This window comes from Cryptomeria japonica, chromosome 7 (genome assembly GCF_030272615.1).
Source record: "Cryptomeria japonica chromosome 7, Sugi_1.0, whole genome shotgun sequence".
NCBI classification, from domain to species: Eukaryota; Viridiplantae; Streptophyta; class Pinopsida; order Cupressales; family Cupressaceae; genus Cryptomeria; species Cryptomeria japonica.
The window spans coordinates 521,491,759-521,511,081 of NC_081411.1; the positions used below are offsets into that span (position 1 = coordinate 521,491,759).

Genomic DNA, 19,323 nt, shown 5'->3' on the forward strand with positions numbered 1-19,323 from the left:
ACCAGAGCGAAAATCTTTGAAACACCTATTTTGCCTTGCAAAAGCAAATAAAGCATGCATGGAACGAGTGAAGGAGATCATCGCTTATCCCACAAGGGGGGTTGGCAAATAAAGGATGAAGGATTGAGAGCAAAAGTGAAAAATCGCTCCTGACCCTCTCCAAGGGTCCAGGGCGAAAAAGTCCTAAAGGCACTTTCCTCCTAAAGATCAAGTGAAATCAAACTCAAGACTCCAATTAAAAATGCCATTTTAATACCTAGATGAAGTCTTGGACAAGAAAAATGAGGAATGCAAGGTCTAAATTGAAAGTTCGCTCCTGACCCTCTCCAAGGGTCCAGGGCGAAATTAATAGCATTCTTTATTTTTACCATATTTGAGCGTTAATATCCTCCAAATTGCATTAGATGCCAAATTGCTAACTTCGAAATATTTGAAAAAATTAAATTAAATTGGCATTTAATAAAAGACGTATTGGCATTTAATAAATTAATTTTGAGCCTTTAAAAATCGAACTTTTATTGTTAAGGCATTTAAAATTAATTTTTGTTAAATTAAAATTAAAAATGGAGCGCTTGAGGTCTTATTTTTATTTATTTTGCCAAGTTGGCCTCTCCTTTTTGCAATTTTATTTATTTTTTAGGCCTATTTTGACAAGTCGGCCTAGGGGGAGCAAGGTGGTGAGCGCTCTATATATTGGAGATGTTTTTTCACCATTTAAGTCATTCAATCATTACTTCAAGTGCGAATTTGGAGAGCAAGAAGGAAGTGCGAAATCTGGTCTATTTGGAGCGAATTTATCTCAAGTGTTGGAGATTAAGAGGAAGGGGAGTTGATTCTTGTGAAGACTAAAGGAGGCGCATTTTATTCAAGGAGAGCTTTGATCTACATTTTGCCTAGCGAAATTCACCTCTTTTGCATCATTTCTTAGAGTTAGTACTCAAGTGGAGGTATGGCGTAATCACCTTGGCACCATTGTTGAAGATTTGAATTTTGAGCTTTGTTTTGAAAATTCTAAGTTTGACGTAGTGTTGACGTGTATTTTGTACACAATCATATACAGAATAAAATACCTAAAGGCATCTTATCCTCTCTTGAATAAAGTCGCTAACTGCTGAAGATTTCGCAAGAAGGATCAGTTAGGATGACTCCAATGTTCTTCTTAGTAGGGTCTCTACGTGTGGATAAGCACCAGTGGTCGTTGTGATTGCTGTGTCATCAAGGGGCCTTACGTTGCCGAAGATTTTGCTAAACTAAACAAGCTTTTTCAAAAAAATAACAAAAGGATAGGGTTGGCAAGAGGTCTAATCTAGTCTAACCCTAAGAGTAACTTGATGTGGACAAGACTTGGTGAGATTCTACCAACTTCAATTTTGCCATAAATTAACAACTCAATTGAAATTGATGCGATCTTCTAAGATAACAAATGATTTTTCAATACATCAAAGATCAAGAACACTACCACGAAGGTACATATCCAAGATACAATAACGATTGAAGATTTAAGCGATTCAAATATCTCCAGTCGACCACGCAAGGCGTTCCTACAATCAGCAAGAAGCTAGTGGTTTGGAAAACGAATCCTACCAAAGATCAAGTCCAACACTTTGTCCTTCGAATTAACACACTACTTCGATTGAGAATGATTCAAGGAAAATGAACAACCATGAAGATAACCAAAAGAATTGCAACAAAACACCATAACTTCAATATTTCATTGATCTCAAAGCCATCATGTACAACAATTGCTTGAATTCCTTTCTCAAAGCTCAATCTTGCTACAAAAGTAAATTGCTTCTAAACTCTAATCTCTCTAATACATCAATAATTTCTAACTCTCTCTAATTTCTAGTTCTAGTTCAAAATGAAATGAAATGAGGGTATAAATAGCATCCTCAATTACAATGAACGGTCCAGATCAAAAAGCAGATCAACGGTCAAGATCATGACACCTAAACCCTAATTCGGGTTTGTTACAAATAGCCTCCTTTTTACTGAACAATATTAAATGCATAGCCAAATATTAAATTTGGCACAAAAACCTAGGAGACATAGACCAATGACAATTAAGATGCCATGTCATCTATAACAACCTTTCATCTAGAATCTTATTCCCTTTCCAATGCTCCTTTTTAGCATATGCAATGAATCTTGATACGATTCCTTCGATCTCAGCAATTGGAATCTCGGGAAATTCTTCATTCTTTCTTCCAAGTGGATGACCTGATCAAATGCCTCGAGAAGAGCAGTGTCCCATCCAGGTTCAAGTTCCTTAGTTTTTTCAATCAGGAGCATGGTAGCAAACATCTGGTCCTGTTGTTCATCTGTGATATTAGCGTCCTTGCAAAAGATGACCTTGATTCTATCCTCCAATTCATGCAAATCCACATCTGTCTCAACTTCGATCCTCCTGTCAAGAATAGTACGCAGTACCTCAAATACTTTGTCCTGGATTGGGTTGATCACCTCCTCAACATGGCTACATCTAGTACTGATGTCCTCGAAGAGAACTTCCTTCATCTGGAGTAAGGTTGACCACTGAAGTAAATTGTGAGGTCCTCCATCCATGATCTTTTCCTGCGCTAAGACCTTCCTTGATGTTTGTCTGATTACTCGCAAGACAGGAATGATAACCTCTTTGGTATGAGCAAAAGCAACTACTGTTATCATCAAATTGTGGATAATCTCAAGAACCTGGATAGCCCTATGAATGGTCTTCATCATCCTTGTTGCAAATTCTATGGCAACTGTATGAGATTTGTCCATCCAAGTACTCATACGCTGGACCATACTCCTGAATCTCTCTGCCTCACCAATTGATTGAGATGGCTGAAATATGTTCTCCATGCACCAACTTCTCTCTCAAGCTTTCTATTTTTCTCCATTTCTTCCCTAAGCTTATCTTTCAACGCCTCAAACGAATCGGTGGCATCATCTAGTGTCTGCTCGGCTGTGAGTGGACCAAGCTCAAATGTCTCTACATCATATTCTTCTGCTAGGATCTCACCTTCATACTTGTCCACTACCGGTGTAGCTATCTGTAACTTTCTGGATCCAGTCTCATCCCTAATCATCTTGGACATCTTGGTAGCCTTCCTCTTCTCTGTCACTTCCTGAGAATGTCCAACAAGGCTCTCTAAATCAATCACATTGTCTTCGTCCTCGATCACAATCACCTTCGTTAATCTTTCCTTCAACCAATCTGGGATAGCCGATCTTGTCTCTTTAACCTGTATCTCCTTATGCAATGCTTCTTCTTCTCTAGGAGGAGATGTTACCTCGTCATTGTTCTTGTCTTCATGTAACTCATAATCTTGGAGAGATCCACTTGGTGACCCTCGAGGTGCCTGTCCTTCTTTATCATTCTGTACCATTGACTCCATAGACTCTTCTACTTCAAGTGCCCTCTTCTCTTGTCGAGAAGATGTGCCGGATGAGCGATCTCGGTTGGCCCCTTGCTTCTTCTTGGAAGATTCTTTCTTCTCAGGTCTCTCTTTTCTCTTCGAGCCTCTTGGATGGAGATCGCCTTCACTTGCACTTCGAAGGTTGCCTTCACTTGCATTTCTGGGATTAGGATTACCTTCGCTTACACTAGCTCCACCCTTGGCTGGTTTCTCTTCCAAAGTGAAAGTCATAGCTATGCCTTGCTCTCTCAACTTCTGATGTTGCACATCAACCCATCTGCGAGTACAAGACAAGACTGGAGCCACCAAAGCATCTAGATCCACGACCTCGGGCTCATTCCAATCTAACCTTCCTGATTTGCTTTCTCGGTCATAGGATGACTGGAGATGTCTGCCACTGTCCTGAGCTTGGTCGGTCACTCTGTAAATCTTGCATTTCCTGATGAAATCCAAAGGCAATCTAGAATGCATCTTTCTTTTCACTTCATGATCGTCTAGGAGATTCATCATAAAATCTTCTATCTGAAACTCATGCTTAAACTTCCTACCGACTGTCTCCTCTATATATCCATGTGGATCAAAGCTTTCTCTCAAGGCAAAGAATGAAAAAGAATACAAAGCTAACTCCTTCTCTACGTCATCCATGGCTAAAGCATTAGGACATACCTCAACTGAATTGCCCAATATGATAGGTACCGGAACTCCATTCCCATGCCTGTGCCTGAATGCCTTCGCATAAGCTGCCAACTGTCTTGTTACCTCAAGTAACACAATTCTGTTTGTCGGATATCTCGGCAACATGTATGGAGGTGAAGGACATCCATGAACTCTAATATAAGTAAACTTCGGAAATTGGATAAACCAAGCACCGTACTTCTTTACTAGTTCCTGTGCATCCTGTGATAGCCTATTGTGAATCCCACCTTGCAACGTCCTGGTGATGTTCATGGTGAAGGTATCATTAACTAACTTGTAGTTACTTCCTGGCGGATGATGCAAGTGGACATAAGAATCACAAACCCTGACCTCGCCGGGTCCTCTTCCAATCACCCCTCTGTGAGGTAGTCCTGCGTACTCAAAGCTCCTGATTAAGGCATATATGACGTATGAACTCATGTGGAAGGACTTGGTAGCCTTGAGTCTCCTCAACTGTACGTCCAAGCAATGGCTAATCATTCTAGCCCAATGTATTGTTCCGTTTCCCTGAACTATCACCTGGATAAAGTAGAACATCCACTTCTCAAAGTAGAAGGCTTGAGGGGCTCCTGTGACTCGGTTGAGCATTGTAATCAAATCTCTATACTCCTCCTGGAAATCAATCCTATGCGGTGTGTTCGGTATCTTGCTCAGGCGAGGACGACTTTTAAGCAACCAGTTCTTGTTGATGATGCTTAGGCAAGCATCTGGATCATCTTCGTACATGGACCTGGCTCCTTCTATGCTCTTGTAGACCATATCCCTGTGCTCTGGAAGATGGAAAGCCTCACTTATAGCTTCCTCTGAAAGATACGCCAAAGTGTTTCCTTCCTTGGACACGATCGTTCTAGATTGAGGATCATAATGACGAGCACACTCGATCATCAACTCATGGCACTGCACTGCTGGAGGGAAGTCGGCCGCCTTAATGATGCCACTTTCAATTATCCTCCTGGCGACAGGTGATGGCTTGCCAATATAGGGGACCTCTCGAAACTTCTTCGTACTGAAGTTGCCCAAGTTGGTATCTCCAATGTTGCTCCACTTAGACACGATCTTGGTCTCCACTTCCTCGATCTTTTGATCTTCCTTCATGAGAGCTGGACGACTGGTGGATGCTCCCGCCTTCGGGGTCGCCATACCTACACAGAATTTCATAATAAGAAACTAGATTTTGCAATGTATAACATAGATTAGATTAATTTCAGGAAACTTCATGATAAGTCCTTGAGTAATCATTTCCTAAAAAACGATTGAGCCACTGAAATTCAAAATTTCAAAATTCAAAATTTAAGACAATGACGATCAAAATTCAAAATAAGGAATCACATCGCCATACCTTATTTGAGAGCTAACTCTAAAAATGCAAAATAAAGAGAATCGCCTAGGCAAAAATCGATGCTTGAAGCCTTTCCACGTGATGCCTTTCAAACGAACGTCCACTTTAGCAATTCGCAACCTTTGGAGGGTCTTTGACGTAGTCTTTGGCAAGTTCGCTCAACTCAAACTCGCACTCCCCTTTAATGATGTTCGCACCACTTCCTTTGCTAAATTCACACTTCTCCTTTATGAAATTCGCTCCACTTTGAACACAATTCGCACCTCTCCAAATCGCATGTGAAGGATATTTGAATAATGATTTGAAAATGAAATAAACACCCCCCCTTTATAGGCGCTTACCTCATGCATTACCTTAGGCCGACTTGGTAATTAAAAGATAATTAAAAGCAATTTTAATAAAAAAAACCAATGGCCGACTTTGTAAATAATTGAGAGTTAAAACACAAGCGCCCCAATTTGATTTTTATTTAAATTAATAATTAATTAATTAATGCCTTTGCAATTAATTTTTCGATTTTTTAAAGGCAAGAAATAATTAATTAAATGCTCACGCGCAAATTTTAAATGCTAACTTTTAATTGAATTTATCGATTTTTAGCATTTAATAAAATTCAAAAAAAAAATGTTTTAGCGCCAAAATTTGGAGAGGTGGAAAGATACAAACCGTATCGCTCTGGTCCCTGGGAGAGGGACAGGAGCGAATTACCATCTTAGCCTTGATTCCTTTACCTTTTACGTTCAAAATCTTCATCTTTACGTTGAAACTGGCATTTCTGACAAGAACCTTGTGCTTGATTGATTTGATTTCGTAGACGAATGCCCTTTGTGACCATTATCGCCCTGGTCCCTTGGTGAGGGACAGGAGCGAACCTTGTGTTTTCTCCTTGATCCCAACTTCTTCGATTACCAATCTTCATCATATGGCAAGCAATGACGTTATCCCTTGGGTTCACGCTTACTTTATTCGTCCTTAACAAGGCATTTTGATGTTTGAATGGTTTTCGCCCTGGTCCCTTGGTGAGGGACAGGAGCGAATTTTATGCTCCAGCCAAAATTCATCATCTTTTAATCTTAGCTTCTTACTTGTCGCGTTCCAAATGACGTTTTCGATCTTATATAATCTTGCTTTGACATGATCTTCGAAGGAAAATGAGTGTTTTTGTGAAAATCGCCCTGGTCCTTGCCTGAAGGACAAGAGCGAACTTTAGTATTCTGGGCTCATCTTTGTTTCCATCAATTTGCAATCACCTTCACAACGTAGAATGAGGTCCTTTGATCCTTATTGAGCACTCGAAACGTGACCAACATCCAAAACTTAAGCCTCCATAGAAATTTCGCTCTGGTCCCTGACTGAGGGACAGGAGCGAACTAGGGCATTTAGTGCAAAATCTTCATCATATTGACTTGCAATTGTCTTCAAGGCGCAAAATGATGTTCTTCACTTCCTTTCAAACACTTGAAATGTGATTAATTAACATAAATTTGGACACATTTGAACATTTCGCTCTGGTCCCTTGGAGAGGGACAGGAGCGAATTTGGGTATTTTAGTGTAAATCCTTCATCTTTGGTGGTCCTTGCAACTTTGTTCTTCGTCGATACACCTCAAAATGTCCTTGCCAGCTTGTATCCTGACTTAGAGTGGTTTAAACTTGGGAGGAAGGCAAGATAAATACCATTTCGCCCTGGTCCCTGGCTGAGGGACAGGAGCGAATTTGATGTTTTAGGCTCAATCACATTTTGCTAACTTCCAAAATTATCTTCAATGGACTCGATGTGGATCCTTTCACCTATTCTTGGCATGAAATTCGTTCTAACTTAGTGACAAATTGACCTAAGGCAAAAATCGCTTTGGTCCCTTACTGAGGGACAGGAGCGCCTAGGCCAATATGGGCCTTACTTTGGTATCTTGCAATCTTCAATTTGTCTTCAATAGGTTCATTACACTTTCTTTGTTTGCCTCAAACTTAAAACTTTGCTTGATCTTTGCCCAAAACATGCCTCATGAGGAAATTCGCTCTGGTCCCTGGGAGAGGGACGAGAGCTACCACTGAATTTCGCCCTGGTCCCTGACTGAGGGACAGGAGCGATTTAGCTTCAAAGTCATGTTTTCCTCATGTTTGCGCTTCCAACCTGTATTCAACTGATGAAACATATTTCCTTTGATCTTCTCAAATTGCCAAATTGTTCAAATCCTGCAAGGACAAGGCAATGTTTGATTTTGAGCTCCGGTCCTCCACTGAGGGACAGGAGCGATTTTTGCTCCTGGCACATTTCCATGCTTGTGAAATTCTTCAAATTATATTCAACGGAAAGATCATGCCTCCCTTTATCATTTCCAGTCAAAAATTTGTCTTGATCCTGCAGAGACAGTAAAATCTTGAGAAATAAGCTCCGGTCCTTCACTGAGGGACAGGAGCGATTTTGCTCCTACAGGCCAAAATATCAAGATTTTGGGAGTTTAATCACTTCACAAGGCAAAAACAAGTCTTTTCCAATGCCCGGGATCAATCATCAAAATTTTCAAAATTTGGTCAAAATTACTCAATCGGACAAAAAAATCCAAAATCTCATCATTCACACTTAGACAAATTTGGACTCTGCATTCAAAATTCCGACTGAAACTAGACCAACTCACTTAGCCTTTGGCGAATTCACTTTATTCAAAATTGCATTCTACGGGAGGAAGCTCAAAAAGCTCTCAAGATTGACTGGACTCTGGCCTGAAAACGCAGTAACGGAAACCCCAAGGCTTGACCCTGGTCCAGACAACTAACAAACTAAACCAAAACCCTAAAAAGCAAAGCGAAAGGCGAGCAAAAACGAGCAAAAAGAGGGGGTCCCCATTTAAATGGGGCGATGTGTGAAATGGTCACAACACGTAGTTAATTAGGAAATGATAACTCAAGATTTATCATGAAGTTTCCTAATTAATATCTTTTATCTTCCTTTTGAATCTTCCTTGCTACTCTTCAAGATATATTACTAATTATGAAATGTTGTGTAGGTGTCAAGATGGCGACTCCAAAGGCAAGAGCATCTACTAGTCGTCCAGCTCTCATGAAGGAAGATCAGAAGAGCAAAGAAATGGAGACCAGGATCGTGTCCAAGTGGAGCAATATCGGAGATACCAACTTGGGAAACTTCAGTGTGAAGAAATTTCGAGAGGTCCCCTACATTGGCAAGCCATCACCTGTCGCAAAGAAGATAATTGAAAGTGGCATCATCAAGGCAGTCGGTTTCCCTCCAGCAATCCAGTGTCATGAGCTGATGATCGAGTGTGCCCGCCATTATGACTCACAATCAAGATCGATCGTATCCAAGGAAGGGAACACTTTGGCTTATCTTTCAGAGGAGGCTATAAGTGAAGCTCTCCATCTTCCAGAGCATAAAGATATGATTTACAAAAGCCTAGAAGGAGCCAGGTCAATGTATGAAGATGATCCCGACACTTGCTTGAATATCATCAATAAGAATTGGTTACTCAAAAGTCGTCCTCGCCTGAGCAAGATTCCCAAAACACCACATAGGATCGATTTCCAGGAGGAGTACAGAGATTTGATAACTTTGCTCAATCGAGTTACAGGAGCTCCACAAGCCTTCTACTTCGAGAAGTGGATGTTCTACTTCATCCAAGTGATAGTCCAAGGAAAAGGAACGATTCATTGGGCCAGAATTATTAGCCATTGCCTGCATGTGCAGTTGAGAAGACTGAAACCTACCAGATCATTCCACATGAGCTCATATGTCATATATGCCTTGATCAGGAGTTTCGAATATGCAGGGCTGCCTCACAGAGGAGTGATCGGAAGAGGACCCAGAGAAGTGAGAGTTTGTGACTCTTATGTTCATTTGCACCATCCTCCTAGAGGTGACTACAAGTTAGTCAATGAAACCTTCACGATGAACATCACTAGGATATTGCAAGGTGGGATTCACAATCGACTATCTCTGGATGCACAAGAACTTGTGAAGAAGTATGGTGCATGGTTCATCCAGTTTCAAAAGTTTACATATATCAGAATTCATGGGTGTCCTTCACCTCCTTACATGTTGCCGAGGTATCTGACAGACAGGATAGTGCTACTTGAGGTGACCAGACAATTGGCAGCTTATGCAAAGGCATTCAGACACAAGCATGGAAATGGAATTCCCGTGCCCATCATATTGGGGAATTCAGTTGAGGTATGTCCTAATACTCAAGCCTTGGATGATGCAGAGAAGGAATTGGCTTTATATTCATTCACGTTCTTTGCCTCGAGGGAGAGTTTCGATCCTCATGGTTATATGGAAGAGACAGCTGGTAGGAAGTACAAGCACGAATTTCAGGTAGAGGACTTTTGGATGAATCTCTCAAGTGATTTAGAAGTGAAAAGAAAGATGCATTCCAGATTACCTTTAGATTTCATCAGAAAATGCAAAGTTTACAGAGTAGCCGATCAAGCTCAGGACAGTGGCAGACATCTCCAGTCATCCTATGACAGAGAAGACAAAGCAGTGAAGATAGATTGGAACGAGCCTGAGATTTCAAACTTGAGAGCTTTGATGGCTCCAGTTTTGTCATGTACTCGCAGATGGGTGGATGTACAACATCAAAAGTTAAGAGAACAGAACATACCAATGACTTTTACTTTGGAGGAAAGATCAGAAGAAGGAGGAGCAAGCGCAAGTGAAGGCAATTCTCATCCTAGAGGCGCAAAGAGGAAAGAAAGACCTGAGAAAAGAGAGCCCTCCAAGAAGAAGCAAGAGGCCAATCGAGATCGCTCATCAGGCACATCTTCTCAACATGAAAAAAGGACAAGTCAAGTTGAAGGACAAGAGAAGACGGTGCCTGAGGTTGATGAATCTATGGAGTCGATGGTACAGAATGATAAACCTGAAAAGGGGCAGGCACCTCAACATTCATCAAGTCAATCTCCCCAAGTCGATGAGCTACATGAAGAGAAGAATGATGATGAAGTGACATCCCCTTTCCAAGAAGACGAACCATTGCTTAAGGAAATACAAGTTAGAGAGACAAGATCCGCCATTCCGGATTGGTTAAAAGAGAGATTGACAAGGGTGATTGTGATTGAAGATGAAGATGATGTAATTGACTTAGAGAGCCTTATAGGAAATTCTCAAGAAGTAACGGAGAAGAAGAAGGCCACCAAGATGTCCAAGGTGATCAGGGATGAGGCAGGATCCAGGAAATTGCAGATAGCTACACCAGCAGTGGACAAGTATGAAGGTGAAATTCTTGCAGAAGAGTATGATGTAGAAACATTTGAGCTTGGTCCACTCACTACTGAACAGGCACTGGATGAGGCAACCGATTCGTTTGAAGCACTTAAAGACAAGCTTAAGGAAGAAATGGAAAAGAATAGAAAGCTTGAGAGAGAAGTCGGTGCTTGGAGAGGCTACTTTAGTCATCTCAATCAGCCTTTGGGACGTCAGGATCCAGCAGTATCTCCCGTGCGAGCGCTTCCCCTTGAATCAGTTGGCGAGGCAGAAAGAGTCAAGAGCTTGGTTCAGCTTATGAGCTCTTGGATTGACAAATCCCACACAGTAGCCGTTGAATTTACAACAAGAATGATGAAGACAATCCACCGAGCTATCCAGGTCCTTGAGATCGTCCACAACCTAATGATAACGGTAGCCGCTTTCGCTCACACTAGAGATGTTATCATTCCTGTTCTGCAAGTAATCAGGCAAACACCAAGGAAGATCCTAGCACAAGAAAAGATAATGGATGGAGGAGCTCATAATTTACTTCAGTGGTCAACTCTGCTCCAAATGAAAAAGGCTCTTTTTGAGGACATCAGCACCAAATGCAATCAAGTTGAGGGCATCATCCATCCAATTCAAGATAAGGTGTTTGAAGTGTTGTGTACCATTCTTGGCAGGAGGATCGAAGTTGAGACAGATGTGGACCTTCAAGAGTTGGAAGAAAGAGTCAAAGTCATCTTTTGCAAAAATGAGAATGTCATCACAGATGAGCAACGGGATCTAATGTTCACTACTATGCTCCTGATTGAGAAGATCAAAGAACTCGAACCTGGATGGGAAACGGCTCTTCTCACTGCCTTTGATCAGGTTATCCACTTGGAGGAACGAATGAGGAATCTTCCCGAGATTCCTACTGCTGAGATTGAAGGAATTGTGTCCAGATTCGTTGCATATGCTAAGAAAGAACATTGGAAGGGGAATAAGGTTCTAGAAGAGAGGTTGTTATAAAATGATGTGGCATCTTAATTATCATTGGTCTATGTTCCCTCGATTTTTGTGCCAATTAAATATTTGGCTATGCATTTAATAATGTTCAACTAAAAGGGGACTTTTTGTAACAAACCCTAATTAGGGTTTAGGTGTCAAAATCTCAACCGTTGATCTTCTTTTGATCTGGGTCGTTTATTGTAATTGAGGATGCTATATGTACCCTCACTCATTTTCATTTTGTCATTAGAAATTAGAAGATTAGAGATTAGATATTAAGGAGATAGTTAGAGCTTTTGGAGAGAAGAAAGTTATTTTGTAGCAAGATTGAGTATTGAAGAAAGAATTTCAAACAATTGTTGTCTATTTTGGCTTTGAGATCAATAAAATATTGAAGTTATGGTGTTTTATTGCAATTCTTGTGGCTATCTTCATGGTTGTTTACTTTCTTGAATCATTCTCGGTCGAAGTAGTATTTAAGTTTGAAGGACTAAGTGTTGGGTTTGATCTTTGGTGAGATTCACGTTCCAAACCACTAGCTTCTTACTGATTGTAAGGACGCCTTGTGTGGTCAACTGGAGATATTTAGATTGCTTGAACCTTCAATTATTATTGAACTATTGATATGTATCTTTATGGTAGTATCTATAATTCTTGATGATTTGAAAAATCACTAATCACCTTAGAAGATCGCATCAATTCCAGTAGAGTTGTAATCCCTTGGCAATACTGAAATTGGTAGAATCTTACCAAGTCTAGCCTACATTGAGTCATTCTTAGGATTAGATTAGAATTCATCTCTTGCAAACCCTATCTTTTGATCTTTTTTAAGAACCTATTAGCTTTAGGAAAATCTTGTTCCTACAAATCGAAAACGTAAGGCCCCTTGAAGAAACATCATTTACAACGACCACTGGTGCTTATCCACACGTAGAGATCCTACAACGAAGAACCTTGAAGCCATCCTGATTGATCCTTTTTCGGGATATCTTCAGCATTCAGAGGCTTTACTCAAGAGAGGATAAGGTACCCTTGGGTATTTTATTCTGTGTTTGATAGTGTACAAAATACACGTCAACAGGAACCAATCTCTAAAGCACAATTCCTTTAGCTTTTGGGATTGCAATGAGGAAGGCCTGTGATGGCCTCACTATCCCCCCCCATTCATGGGGCTTGTAGAGTTAATTCTATTGCCAAAGCCAGGTTTAGTGCAATATGGATCCCCCTCCCCCTCAAGGAGGGATGGATTAAGATGAATTTTAGCAGGGCTTCGAGGAGGAATCCTGGACAATCCAGAGCTGGTTGTGTATTCAAGAAAAATGAAAGTAAGGAGTTGCAGGCAGTTTAGCATGGTCTTCATGAAGGTTTGAAATTTTGAATTTAAAAAATCATTTTAGAAAGAAATTCCCTTCTAACAATCAATGCAATCTGAACAGAAAACTTATGCAATTAGAAGCTCAATAGGGTCCTAAAAGGCTACTTGGATTTGCTAAAGTCTTTCAAAGAGCATAAATTCAGCCACATGTATAGGGAGGCAAACAAGGAGGCTAATGCTTTGGCAAATACAGCAGCTGATGTTGTGGTTGAACCATAACTTTTATTGAGGTGGTGTTTGTGAGTATCACTTTGTACATGGGAGGTCCTATTAATTATTACCTCCCCCATCTTCTAGCTAATAATATCTCAAGCGTGTGAGGTACCTTTGATGGGCCGCATTACTACTAGAGAGAGATTTGGGGCATGCAAACAATCCTGTTTGCTCATGCTGCTGTTATTACAAATGGGGAAACATCCCATCCAAAAATTGCAAAACTTTCTTGTTGGAACAATGGGGTTGACGGTGTGTCTTCAGGCCAAGAAGCGGTAGATAGCATTTAATGGTGCCATTTCTGATATGAGACTAATATAGATTTTCAAAACAAATCCCCCCATTGTTTTGGAGGCTATCAGAGTATGCTTGGGAATTTGTTTTTTATGGGCGTGGTTAGGTATAGGGTTAAAATTGTAATTTCATCCCAATTTGTCGCTAAATATGCTTGATCTTGGTGAGGATATATCAATTGTTTGAAAGGTGTCTGAGTCCCTCATTCATCCTAAATGGTAAGTAGGGCATAAATCTTTCTTGCAACATGCAATTTTGGAACTAGGGCTCTAGAGAAATGTGGGGGTGTGGCCTGCGACGCACCCTAAATATAGCGGGCCCTAGGTTCCCTATCTGATCAAGGTGATTGGAGAAAACGTGAATGGTTGCTGCAACCATGCTCACTAGGGTTTGGAATTCTTAAAGACCATCAGTGGGGCTGCAAATCTGGATTATCTCGACTCGTCCTTCACTTTTGTGCCCTGCTCAAAGTCTGAGGAGAAGAAAGGTGATAATGTTATGTGAATGCAATTAGGAGTTATTGCTGATATTATGTAGTGGATTAACAAATATAGTTAAACTCTTTGTCTCTTGGCTGTAGCTATTCCAACAACATTTTGAATGTAATAGTCTATATTATGTAAATCAAAGTGGATAATACTATCGCCCTCTGCTAAAGCAGCCAGTTTTGACAAATTCTTCTGCATTTTTCTATATTGAGGTATTGCTCCCTAAGACCTCTCATCGATTAAAAGAAAAAAAAAGGAGAGATAAGCACTTGCGGCATGCTTGCCCTCAATAGTTTCATTTATTAGTTTTAGTTATTCTTTAAGTTGACTTTATTAGGATTAAAGGGTGTGTTCCTACATAGTTATCCATATAAATAAAGAAGATAAAGGCTCTTTCAAACCATTATAACTTTTAATATTGAAGTCGTATTATTATTTATGATTATTGGAGGTCACTCCCCTTGAAATGGTCTGCTATTTTTTTTTAAATTACATTTATTTCCAAGTTATATCCTGAAAAGGTGTTGGCATGTAAGCAAATATTGATATGTTAGTTTCACATGTTGCATAAGAGGTGTATAGTAGTACATCTAGTTTGACAAACATCTTACCCACTTACAATAGAGAGTAATAGGGTAAAAAGAAATTAGGAAACCCAACAAGATAAGATGATAAATAGGAGCATTGACAAAATTGAAAACAAAATTAAAAACTAACTTTACATCAGGAGTTGAGAAAGTTTTCTTGAACCCATAGAAGCCACAACATAACACACTACACATATGAAACAAGTATAGATAAATATTTAGTTTAATGACCCACCACCTCAAGAACATGTTGCAAACCGCCGCTTCCAAAGGAGTGTCCACATGACAATATCGTGGCATCATCCATTAGTGTGCCTCTGGAACATACAATGAGAATAATTAATAAATTCAAAAAATTTGCATAAGAGATTGAAGAAAACTACATCTAACATAATGTGATGATAACTTCCAACCTAGCTGTCCACACCATGTACATTAGCTCCAATCACAAAACAATCAAACACAACCCAGAGGCAACTCTTGTCTAAACAAACAATGTCAATCTATTGTTCAAGTATTAGTAGCAACTTTTCAAGAAATTATGAAGTTCTTAAGGAACAGTGTAAATTGCACTCCAAAAATTTTGGCACGATACAAACACTACAACAGATTGTAAACATAGAAGTGCTTGATCTACTAAAAACTAGAGAACCCCAAAAGTGAAATGTCAAGGGCATGAACATACATGTGAATGTAAGCCACTTCCCATCGTAAAATATATAACCATGGCGTGTGTTGCAAGATAATACAGATTAGTTCATTGCATCTAATGTTAGACTTTAACTGCTCTCCTATGCCTATAAATCAGTTTTATTTGACCCTACATTTTACAACCCATTTTAAATCTACTGAAAAAATGCCAAATAAGATATCATAACCAAGAAATAAACTCTAAATATGCTAGAATGCATGTGGGGAATTATATAAAATAATAGATAGAAATAAATTATATTTAATGTCAACAAATGACTAAAGTAAGATGGTAAGCCTCAAAAACGTGTTCGATTACATTAAATAAGTAATAGGGTAAAAGAATCCTCACAAGAAATTTCTAAATACAAAGCACTAAAGAAGAGTGAACATGAAAAGAAAACTTCTTGAAGAATTGTGTAGGAGATTTTGCATTAAAATTTCAGATCACACTCTATGATCCATCATCAAGACAAAGACAGATGTTTTAGGATTGCAGATGACAAACTTTAAATACCAAAAAGATGCTAAAAATGGGCCACCTAAAGAAACAGAACACATAGGTATACAAAGAACTAGCCATTATCACCATTAATAACTTATAATCCTTACTTAAAAATTATTAAATGTCTTTTTCTTCAATGGCAACTTTTTAAAATAAATTAAGGATTCGCTTCTCTAGGGGCTAACTCAACCCCTTGTTTCTATTCAAATTTTGAGTATGCTTGGTAATCTCTACAACCTCCTGCAAGTGCCTTATATAGTCATTTCCTCCCTTGCTTATCTCAATCCAAATGTGATGTTTCAAATTTAAGGAATAGTTCACTAATGCAAACTTCCTTACACACTCATATTGTACTAATGGTACTCCCAATTTTCCCAATGTACTAATGAGGCAATCTACACTATGGGGGATGGCATACATTGGAAAAATAGGCTGCTCCATTAGTATGAGGGTAAAGGAAAATAGTGCCAACATAATTCTTGAACTTATAATGAAGTTTGCATTGATGAAATATTCTTTAAAAACAAAGCATCATATTTGAATTGAACATATGAAAGTTTTACCAATAGAAGAAAACTATTTTAAACGACGCATGAAGGAGATTGTTGAGAATAGCAATCATACTCAAAATTTGAATTAAGATGAGAGAATGAACTTAAACTATTTTCGGAAGACTAATCTTGATTTTATTTTATTTTTTAGAACTCTCCACCTATAAAAAACCTTTATTAATATTATATTAAGGTTTAAAATTAATTAATAGTGATAACAACTTTTTTGTTTAATTGTTTCAGGTTTTCTTTCCCTAGGTTGCGCATTTTTAGCATCTTCAATGTGTTTAATGAGATGTAATTCACAATCTTAACACATCTTTCTTCATCCTAATGATAGATCATGGTGTGTAATGTCCCCTTTTTCCAATACAATTCCATAATGATCTAAAAGCACGTTTCCCATTTCTTGTGGACTTGAGAAAAGAATTATTTAAAGGTGTTATACTAAAGAAACACTCAAGTGTTGTTAAAATGGGCACCCAAGTTATGGAGCCTTTTGTGTTGTGTAATAAAGTTTTATTTCTTAAGTGGCCTTGGCCAAAGGCTGTGAATGTTCTTTCGAAGAGAAAAAAGAGAAGAATTTGAAATTGTCTTATGGAGAGAAAGTTGGGCGCTCAAGTACCTACGTGTAATGTCCCCACCTTGAAATAGGATCTAATAATATATAATAATAAAAAAATAAAAATACAAAAGAATAAAAATAACATTTAAATTAAAATATTAAATTAAATATAATTGAAATTTAACTAAGTTAATGAATGGTCAAAAGGCATAAAATGAAAAGTTGTGACTCCCTTGAACATGAGATACAAAAGAGAGAAGAGAACCTCATTTGAGAAGGGAGATGGAGGAGAAAAGAAAGAAGAAAGCATGTAAATCAAGGAAGAGTCAATGGAAGAAGGAATGTTAAGTAAACAAGGAAGTGACTCTTCCAAAGGAAGGCAGAAATTATGAAAGGTTGTGACTATTTCGAAGGGTGGTGATAGTGAAAGGTTGTGACTATTTCAAAGGGTGGTGATTGTGAAAGGTTGCGACTCTTTCGAAGGGCAGGCATGTTGAAGGGGTATGACTTCTCCCTCACAATGGAAGATATAAAGGGAAGAAGGTCTCATTTGAGGATGGGAGGAAGAGAGAACAACTGGAAAAAAATATATCATTTTAAAAGGTAGCAATGAAGGATGGTGACCCAATTCTAATGAAGGGAGGTGACCCAAGTCTTATGAAAGGCAGTTACTCTTTTACCAATGAAGTATAAAAGAGACCATTCCAATTATTCAATGATCACTTATCAATCATCATTCCAATCATTCAAATCAAGCAACAATCAATCAGCAAATCATTCAATCAAATCAGCATACATTCAATCATCATTCACCAATATATCAAACCAGCCTTCATTACATTATCACTCACCAATACCTCGAAGCATACAATTAAAGGAATTCATTCAATCATTCAATTATCGGAGGTTAGACTGAAAAGCTGGACCGATATTAACTGCAGTTATGTGATTACACATTCTGTTTGGCGATATGATGCATAGTAATCATGTTTATATCTGCACTTTTCAGAATTAATATACTGCTGCTTACAAGTATTAAACTCGCATAATGTCATTGTATATATCTACTTCTGCATATTTATGTCAAATTATATGTTGCTGATAATACTGTTTATAGTTTATACATGTTCTGAGCATGGATTTGATTATGGACATTCTGTAATTGACTGAGACTTATATATATTTAGTTAAAAATTTGAATGCATCGTAGCCATGATAGAAAGTGGAAAGATTACCAGCAGAGGAACAGTGTTGGGGCCACCTTCCAGGCATGCCACCTCATGGTATATGACAGGGGAGTCCCATGGGGCCAAGGGGGTATGAAGGGTACTGCCTTTGGGTCTGTGAAGAGTGGACTTTCTGTGCACCCTGTGGTAAATCACCCTCACTATCATGGTGAATGTCTGATATTCAATCTTTGGAAGTAAGGTAGCGTTGACGAGATTGAGGGGAACAGTGATAGGATTACCTCACCAGGTACGCCACCTCATTTTGGCAAGGGCCACATGAGGCCAAGGGGGATAAGGTCTGCCCATGGGTTTGGGTTAGATGGTCTCTAGGGCACCCTATCAACTCACCCTATCCAAGCTTCCCAATGGTCAAATTTATGCTTTCAATATGTATATATATGTGATGTTACTTCCCAAGTAAAATTATCTGTTTTGATGAGTTATAATTATGGAACAATGTCTAACTTGTTTGTAGGACTTTCACCAGAATTAAAGGTATCTCTAAACCCATTCTTGACCATAACCTGTGATCTAGAGCAGAATCTAGGCACTTTTAATTTAGGGACATTACACTACATCATCTAAGCCAAAGATGAAAGATGGTATGCTTGTTTTATTAATTGATTCACTCAAATAGATTGGACATCTTGTTAATCTTTGACTGGAGATCGAAGGACAGAAATCCCCCTAATTTCGATAACCAGATTAGCGGATGGAAACCCTTGATCCAAACTAGTGCAATTCCACACAGGGATTGTATTTGAGCTGCAACGAATTGCTGGTTATATGGTAATTTCTCTAGGCAGAGATCACTGTAGTGGATGGCATTCATAAGCGCCATTGCTGCTGGCATCAAGCGACTGTCATAGCACCAATCTTGCTGTTTTGGCAACTCCTACAGCTCCTGTTTATTCGGGTGCTAGGTGCCTACTTTAGCACCTAGGGATTGTAATCTTGAGGAAGCTCGTTTAGCACCATTACTATAGATTTGCTACATTTTTGAATAATTAAATTTGCTGCTGCTGTTTCCAGAAAGATCTGGTGATACAGAATGGACTACAAGTTGAAATCACATTAAATAATAAGATTAATCAGTTATTGTGGATAGTTGCATTAATTATTACATTTTCAAGGGTTTTTAATTCATTTCTGCACATTAGATTGAGGACAATATCTATTTCAGTAGATCTAATTT

At 38.9% G+C, this 19,323-nt stretch overlaps 1 protein-coding gene across 6 annotated transcripts in view; it reads right to left on the reverse strand.

Moving 5' to 3' along the window:
- Positions 1 to 19,323, reverse strand: part of LOC131061655 (U-box domain-containing protein 62) — a 143,349-nt gene that overhangs the window by 86,458 nt on the left and 37,568 nt on the right. For 5 of the 6 annotated variants that reach the window (XM_057995456.2, XM_057995458.2, XM_057995455.2 and 2 more), the window contains exon 2: positions 14,824 to 14,905. In XM_057995456.2, coding sequence (XP_057851439.1) covers positions 14,824 to 14,905 — 82 coding nt within the window. The remainder of the gene's footprint in view (positions 1 to 14,823; positions 14,906 to 19,323) is intronic. The other variant, XM_057995459.2, reaches the window with a different exon arrangement.